This window comes from Dufourea novaeangliae, unplaced genomic scaffold (genome assembly GCF_001272555.1).
Source record: "Dufourea novaeangliae isolate 0120121106 unplaced genomic scaffold, ASM127255v1 scaffold246, whole genome shotgun sequence".
Taxonomy (NCBI): Eukaryota; Metazoa; Arthropoda; class Insecta; order Hymenoptera; family Halictidae; genus Dufourea; species Dufourea novaeangliae.
Window position 1 is genome coordinate 1386808 of NW_015374139.1, and position 9330 is coordinate 1396137.

At 39.7% G+C, this 9330-nt stretch overlaps 1 protein-coding gene across 2 annotated transcripts in view; it reads right to left on the minus strand.

Moving 5' to 3' along the window:
* LOC107191347 (failed axon connections) overlaps nt 1-5556 on the minus strand; it is a 31566-nt gene extending 26010 nt beyond the window's left edge. For both annotated transcript variants that reach the window (XM_015580366.1, XM_015580365.1), the window contains exon 1: nt 5001-5556. In XM_015580366.1, coding sequence (XP_015435852.1) covers nt 5001-5330 — 330 coding nt within the window. In that variant the 5' untranslated portion in view covers nt 5331-5556. The remainder of the gene's footprint in view (nt 1-5000) is intronic.
* Between the last annotated feature and the right edge of the window lie 3774 nt (nt 5557-9330).

Genomic DNA, 9330 nt, shown 5'->3' on the forward strand with positions numbered 1-9330 from the left:
TCGTCTTCCTGTTTGTTCCGTGATGGTATGCGAGCTATGCATCGTTTCAAGGACTCCGAATTAGGTCCGAGAAAAAATTAACGCTTCTCAACGCCATCAGAATATTCAGACGTTGGAAACTCATTCTAACGAATAATACGAAACGATATTAAAAAAATTACCAAGCGCGATGACTGGTTATATGAAACAGAGGAAATCTTGCTTCCACAAAATCTATAATTCAATTACCATAAATACTGTCGACACCATCAAATTATTATTTAATCACTCGAGGTAATAAAATTTACCAAAGACGCCATATTGCTACCATGATATCGTTTTTATCTAAATGAGATGTACGGTCAGTAGTATACTTCTTGGTATCTAGATAAAGCACAAGTGTACAGATATATATATTCTGAAGATCATTTTCAAGTATGAGATACGAATGGATCGAAGTACCGGAAAGTTTTCGGATGCGAAACGATAGAAAGCCTTTCTTAGAAAACATACGCACCACCGTTTTGTACACCGTGGCGAAATTGGCCAAGTTGGGCCAATTGATTCGGGCCACTCCGCGGCGTTATTTATACCTATCTTGGTAATGATTAGTTCAATAGGAACTTCCTCCGTATTACCTGTGACCTCTTTTGTTACGGTTCCGCCGGTTTGCGATTGGAACGACCGAGCGCTCATTACGAAACGGTTACCACGATTCTTCGTATGGGAATACAATCTGTATAATCGGTTCGGGTTCGATTCCGCTGTAAGATTTTTCAACTGTTCCATCCTGTAGACCCGGCCCCGACGTACGATGTTCTACTGATACACAGAGAAAGGATACGACACGCGATGTACTCTTCCATGAGCGACTGGAAAATAGGTATCTAAACGGGACAACGTTTCTCTGTAAGTACAGTTTGCTTACTGTGTTCCTCTCCAAGTATTTCTCGATTCGATAACTATCGACGCCATATTATCGAGTTCAATTCTCATCGCCGTTTCTAACACGTTTTCACACGATTAATGTACATACATATTGTACGTACTTATATAGATTGATTCGTATAAATCGATTTAGACAAAAAATACATTCCTACTCGTAAGTATGTGTACTCTTATCGAAGAAAGATTTATTCGATTCCATTATACCTTTTACTTTGCAAATTTTCCATTGATCATAAATAGACTACGGATTGTATACATTCTATACTCTATATAAGACTCTGTAAAATACAACGAAACACAGATCACACGTATATGTATTGTACATACATTACATACACTGTTTCGTCAGTCGTTCCCGGTGCATGTGGCTCCCGCAGTTACGAACGGGGGAATCCAGAAGCGGGTACCGGAAGTGGAGGCGTCGGTAACACTCAACAATCGCGACAGATAAATTACATAAAGTGCAATTGTCCCCGTGGCATGTCTAAAAATAGCCGAGGAACGAGCATACACGCCCGGAATTTCCGAAAAGTTCGTTCGACAATCCATCGTGTTTTCGTCTAAAATGCTTAAAAAAAAATCATCAAAGGTCGAACGACGCATTTTTTAGAGGTTAGATCGCTATCTGCGGATTTTGACGGGCGACATCTGGACGCCATAACTCTGTCGATGTTATCGTGGACGTGGAAACAAGAATCGACGGTGAAAATTACGCAGAAAATACATGTATCAGACACCCGAAATCTGCTTTTCGAACCCTCTCTACAAATATTATCTCTCGGTTCCCCTGTCTGGAGGGACAGGAACAGTTATGTTCAACAGATGTCGGTGAAGGAGGACCCCCAACGCCAGAGAAGGCGGTCCCAGATGAAAAAGAAACGCCACTACTACCTCGTGGACGCAGTTATATGTTATATGTATACTTCGAGAGCTTCCCGAAAATATTTCAAAAGTGGCGACACGACCACCGTACCGCCCCCGAATTCCATTCGTTCCGACTAACGTGTATTTATAGCCATTAGGGGGACAGGAAACGATTCGTCCGGTTGTCTGTCAATGGTAAACTCGATACCCAATTATGTCTATTATCTAATGAAGGATATTAGCATCAATAAACACTTTATAGTTTATACCATTTAGTTTCCACATAATGTCTTCATTTTTTATTCGTTTCGATATCTAAGATTCGCCGTTCCCCTTTCTATAGCAACAGAGTGCAAACTATTTACACCTACTGTAGTAACTATTACACTACTGAGTTGTGCCGCGCTACTATGTAAAAAATACGACGTGCGACGAGACGAACACAGATTTCTTTGATGGGAGAAAAATTATCCGTTTGAGCGCGTTCGTTTCTGTCACGATATATCGATTGGACGCGCATTGTTTCTCCGTAGCAACGTACAGCGTACAGCGTACAGCCCGAGCACATGGGCTTAAGCCGCGACCACATGAGGCGTGTTCGAGAACCGGCGGGTGTAAACAACCGTTATATTTCAAACTAACGCTCTTTTTACCCTTGTCCCACGAAACGCTATATATTTACACATTTACAAATTAGCCAGTGAGTATATAGAACGTATCCACTCACTGAGGCAATAAAAATCACTAAAGACGCCACATTTCTGTCCTTCCTTGTTCATTTTTATATAAAAGTACTTTATCCAACACTTTAAATATTTATCTCATACTAAATGAGGTATGTATTGTACTTCTTAGTATGTATAGAAATCATACATGTCCGGATATACATATACTTTCTCGATATCAGATTGATTTCCGGTACGAAACACGAAAGTGTCAAGGACGGAATGTTAAACCGTTTATACGGGGACAAAATTGGTCAAGAATTGTATGTACACATAACGATTCTGTTATATTGGGACGAATAAAAAAATATGCAACGATAAAGAGTACAATGTTTGCAGGAAAAATTACTATTACGAAAAAAGTAGCTAATCGATATGTTCATATTTTCTTTATTATATCTTGTTTATTACGTCTTTATTATATTGAACGTAACACAAATAGATTTACAACTGTAAATAGACAGTGTAACATCACAAGTATTTACAATACACTTACGTTATATAGTGTTAGGTTAAATTAATCGTAATCTAACCTATATTACAGTTCTAAATTTATTTGTGTTACGTTCAATATAGTAAAGACTTAATAAATAAGAAATAATGAAACAAAAATATTAACAATTTTATATGTATGTGGCCTTTCAATTTGTGTCGCAGAAGGATGTTACTTTATACTCTACGTGACCAAGCTCATAATATCGTTCAAGCGTCTGCTGACTTTGCAGAGCATTTATTCTGATGGGAACCGTACGTATACATAAACCGCTGGTGTTGTGACCGCAGCTTTAAGAGAACGCCAACTCTCGGCTGGCGCGTGAATCCCGTCGAGCGAACGGTGTATGCCTGAGGCTTACGGGGGTCTATACACACACACACACGCGCGCGCGTGTGTCCTTCCTTTCACATCCCCCCAAAAACAGAACGCGCAGGATCAAGGCTTACGAGGGCATTTTGCTCTGTTCAACTTGGAAGCCTTCCAATAGGCTACCCTTGCTCGCTCCCCACGCGCGAGACACGCACCACTGGAAACCCGTTTTAAAAGTCCGTAGGAATGCATGCCGCCGCCGCCGCCGCCGGGCCTTTCACCTCTTTCGCGAGAAAATATATTTTCATGCTTTTCGATCGCGTGTACCGTCATCCCGGCTCCTCTCTTTCACGCACTCGCGTTCCCCGGCCGGATGTAAAATTTTACGATGGCAAACTAAGAGAAATCGTACACGACTGGTAGCTAATTATTACTTGACATTGCGAGCGGTGGGAGTTAACAAAACGATATAAAGCATGTATGTCATATATGTACGATCTTGCTTGATGGTTTTGTTAACCTATAAAGTGTGTAGATTTCGAGCGGCCATGTTGGTACCGTTAAGAATTAATAAAATCGACTTAATATGGACCATGATTCATACTGACAGAGACACTACTCTTAAAAGCAAGGTACCTACTGTAAAAAAAAAAAATGCTCTTTCTCAATTCATTGGAGTACGTGTAAAATAGCTTATGTAAATCAGATAAACTGGAAGGAATAGTAACAAGTTTGATGTTACTATATCATTATTGTATTTACGCATGTCGCATAACGGATTGAGATTCCTTGTATGTTTTGCTGTTTGCGTCGCGTGATTATGCGTTTGAAACTTAAAAGACACTCGAAAGAGCGTAGGTATGTGTATACGTATGTATATCGCCACTCGTCTAATACTCCGGATGTAAACACTACGTTTCTATAAATATTTGCGTCTGAAATTCAAGGCAGGGCACCGACTACTACTGGGTACAACGGCGATACAAACGTATCGTAACGTGATATGCGCGATATCATAATGCATCGCGAATCGTGCCGTATACCCCCCCCCCCCCAATAAATAACGAAAACTGACACAACACGCATGCATTTCGAACAGTCAGAATTCAAAACCGTACAAATAGCTACAACGGACTATTAGATACACAGAAATCGATATTGAACCGAATAGTATATTTGAACAGATGAAAATCGTTCATCGTGTGAAAACGAACAATCGATACTTTCATAAATCGAATCTATGATCAAAACGAGCGTGCAATAGTGTTAAATGTACCGAAAATGTATTTCGAAACTGCGAAAGAAATGCGTGTAAACATTGCTCGGAACACAAAGGTTGACAAGAAGTCGCCATTTTGAAATAATCAGCAAAAGATTCACCTTCTGTATCTTTCTTCGAATAATATCCGATTAAAAGTCTCGGTGTAATTGTATATGCCGAATTCTTAGCATAACGGGCGAGAACTGAAATTTAATTCGACCGGTTACAATGTAGAAAGTCAAAGGGTACGCGGTTCTTGGTTACCCGGAAGAAACGCGACGCTGAAAGTACAATCTCGGGGAGTATTGTACTCATCGATCATTTACGTTGTTCCCTTTAACGTAAACGTATTCGAATATTCTGAACGCCTCGCGTCTTCGGTATGTCCCCGAGGATGGAATAAAATACGAACACTTACCTCGTATTTGACGCCGTTGAGTCGCAACCACGTCTCCACCTTGAGACAATACGGTGAAACAGAGGGCAAAAGCGGCGTTCGGGAGAACTGATACAGATAAACAATGTCCTTCTCGTAGTTGGTCTTATGCACGCTAATAGCCTTGGTGGGTGCCGGCGATGCAGCGGTGGCCGCGGCGTCAGCGGACTCCTCCTTTTTTCCACTTTCTTCCTTCTCCACCTGCTTATTGTCCGGCGGCATTTCGTCCTTCAACGCCTCTTTCATCTCCTTCACGTCCTTAATTTCTTTGCTCTCCGGCCCGGTATTCTCTGTTTCCGTTGCCATCGTCATCTTGGCTTTACTACTCCTCCGTACAGTCCTCTCGACCGGTCTCTCGATCAAAAAAAAAACAAGAACGCTTTCTCGTGCGTGCGTGTGAACGAGCGAACGAACAAACGTCGAGGGGGATAACTTTTCTCGAGCAACACTAGGCAAGACTTATCTCAAAGACAGCGCGCACCACACAAACGTACGCCGGGTACTCGTCGATCCCTCTGCTCGCCGGCCGGTTCCTTCTCGTCGCTGCCCCGTTCTGTCCGCGCGGCTCTTGTCCCACCAGCTGGAAAGCTGCGCTGCGCATGCGCGAGCGCCACACCCCACTGCTGCCGCCATATTTAATTGGTCCGCCACCCCTGGCCGGTCCGCGTGCGGCTCCTTTTCTCTCGTTCCCTCTGTCCATTTCAGTTCCATTTCTCCTTCTCTCCTCCGTGTTCTCTTCTAGGTCCCCCGCACCCTTCTCTTTCCACCGTGAACCCCCATAAACAGGGTCCTTCGTAGCCGTCTCGTCTGGCAACGCCGCCGCCGCCGCCTCCGCCACTGCCACTTCAAGAAGGCAGACCAAACTCGCAACTATGTGTCTATTTAGAAGCTGTTGATCAACTATCAAATAATCCTTTGATATTATGCGCGATCTTGTTATTTATAATACATTTTTATTATAGACAATATTTTAATACGAGAGAATTGCGTGCGGTAGAAGTGGCATTATCTTGGGTATTTCGGTACTGTATATCGTACGATTATAAGTAACTAATTGCTAGCGTGCTATCGCGGGTTCTGTATTCAGAGTTTATGTTGAATCGTCGAATTTCCAACATTTTTTTGTCAATCATATATGGGCACCACAGCATTGTAGCTTCGGTCCTGGACCAACCCGGCTATCTGCGTGCTTCTCATTCATATAGAACTGGCAACACCGTCGCCAGACCGGCGTAACAACGAACCCCTTTTCACGGATTACTTTTTTCCACTCTCTGGCCGATAGACTCCATTTGGAAAACTACCTGTCGCGACTTGCGCCGCCCATGGGCGCAAACTCCCCCCGAATCACTCGATAGTCTTCCGTTCTTTACTTTTGTCTTTGCTTTCGATTCTCTCGTTTCCCCCATTGCTCAGCTTTCTTTCGTTCTTCTTACTTCTTTCTTCAATTCTCCGAGATTGTTAAGTCTATAAGCGGGATTACACTTCTTTGTGGACTACGGCGAGGCTCCAATGGGACATAAAGGAACCATAAAAATAAAGTAAATATCACGAATGCTTTGTTTTACGCTGTATTTCTTACCTGTCACAAAATGCTCACATATACGGATTCGCACCTTTGTATAGACGTGAAAAACAATTGTTTTTCTGTATTTTTAGATATTCAAACGAATTCAAATTTTAAGAATAAGTCTACACAGAGGTAATTTCTTAATGCGATTTAGAAAAGTGTAAATTATTGCATAAAATATACAATCTAATTATAAATATTATCGAATATATCGAAACAATTGTATTTTTCAAGTATTTTCAAGTACATTATACTATGTAGTCACCCAACAAAAATGTAAACGTGTGAGTCACCAGATGTTACGAGTAAAAGATAATATTTGTAGAGAAAATAATTGAACGAAGATTACGAGGGGATTTTAATGTGTACTTAAGAGCAGATGAGAGTATAATCTTTCCGTTAAATGGGAACATTTTTTTATTTAATTGTTTATGATACACGTTACACGTTCTTACGAGAATCAAAACAAACGAAAACAGAGTATTAGAGTTCATTCTCTTAAATAATAATATACATAAGATAAACGTTCAATGAAAATTTTACGATTAACTTAGATTTAGACATTGCTATTGTTTGTTTAATTAGGTAAATAGTAATAATAACAGGACCTAAAAGGCATCTTTAATTCCTTGTACGAACTTAAAGACGCAGTGTGCTGTGACTTTGGGATGACCTTGAGTATCGATATTTGCAAATTACTTGTAATAAGTGTATTCATCTTAACATGTCTTTCTATCCATTTATATATATTACCTGAGATGATAGGCGTCTATTAATTCTTCCCCTTACCACGCATAAGAAATGTGATAAAGAAACATCGCGATGGCGATATGATATCTTCGAAATAATTCTACACATAAAACGTATCAAATGCCTCAAGTAACGTGTTCTTTGTAACCATAAAATCGCGAATTATTCGATGCATATGTATATGTATGTATACACATATACATATCATTTAAAAAATATTAACACGTATCAGTTGTGCATGACTCTCTTTTTACCATACGAAGGGGAGAAGAAAAATTTCTTAAAAGTCAATAAGAATTTATTTACTCCTGATATTATAATATTCCCCACAATGTTCATGACAAATTCATATCATTGTCCACAGTGTGCGTACTATTCGACGAAAAGTCTTGTAAGTATACAACGATCAGAAATCACTAACAAATTTTGTATGCTTGCTCTGACAATGTACTAAATATCGCAAAATTGTTTACATCGAATAAGAAGGCATCGAAATGATCGTATCAGACTTGGACATTAATTAACTGTATCGAAGAAATTGATTATTTTCTTGTAAGGTTGCAATTCTGCGATGCAAACAGTGACCACCTTCATCTGCATATTTATGAGAATTTTACGTTACACAGTGAAAATTCAAAAACTTCATGGAAAAATCATTCTGTGATAATATCACCCTGTTTTCATTTTAAAATGAAATTCCTTTTACCGGATCGTTTTTAAAATGTAATCAACGTAGCATTTGTATAATATTGTAAATAATTTATGCCCATGCCCGATTTCAGATACCGTCGTTGCTTCGTGAAGCCTTCTGAATCGAACTGCCGCTAGGAGTTTCGCGGTTGTTTCTTAAAATAAAAAATGCGTGGAAAGGGACAAACAATGTAACACGACATATACTCATCATTCGCCACACTTTCGTGCTATCAGAAAAAAAAATTCCGTATGTCTTCGCGATATAATTCAGCGTTTCGACTGACCTGTTCAATATACATATTATAAGAGATGAATGTGCCGAAAACGTGTTTTTCTATCTACGAATACATTAATTTTGAGGATTCTACACATATATATATATATATATATATATATGCACGAGTGTGTGTGTGTGTGTGTGTATGTGTGTGCGCGTGTATGAGCGTATATACATACATACATATAGCCAATATATGGAAGATAAAGTATTTATGGTCCATTATTTAAAATCTTTTTACAATTTACGCGTTTAATCTGCTGAACAATTGAATAGAGAAAAGGAAATTTTATACAATTTCAGTTTCTTTAAATTCGTCCATGAAATTATAAATCTGCACGATATGCACAGTCTAATGATTACTCATGCAGCAAATGATGGTAAATTTGCTAAAGAGCAATCAAGCACGAAGATGACCACAATCAATTGAATAAGAATTTCTTAAACGTCCCTTCAGAAGTTATTTGCCATTCCGATGAATATTGACTGACACTGCAGTTTTGGAATGATCACGATTAAGTACAACAAAGTCGGACAATTTGTGACGTACAATATTGGAAAAAATAGGGAAAACCTTGTGTCCCGGAGGACATGGTCATTCGAACGAAATCTCTTTTATCACAAAACTCGGAAATACTCGAGATTTCAACGGATCGGTTGATCCGCATCAATGGACCAGCGAGATCGTTTTTCCACGCATTCGCTTTGATCGTTCTTCGTGAGAACCGATGAAACGTGGAACGCGTATTAAAGAAAAGCCTTCATCAACGATTTACCAAGGGATCGTGAATGCATTTTTCCACGACATCTACTTTTGTTTTAAACAAGAAATTCTGACGTGTACGCGCATATTATGAGTCTCTTAGCGGAGAAGAGCTCTCTACACGCAAAACTGCACCTTCGATGTTCTTCGAGTTAAATGTAACCGTTCGTTCGTTAAACTAAATTAAATACCGTCAATCGAATACAATAGACCGCGTTAAATGCATATATAATTACACGCAGACATGACGAAAGAAAGG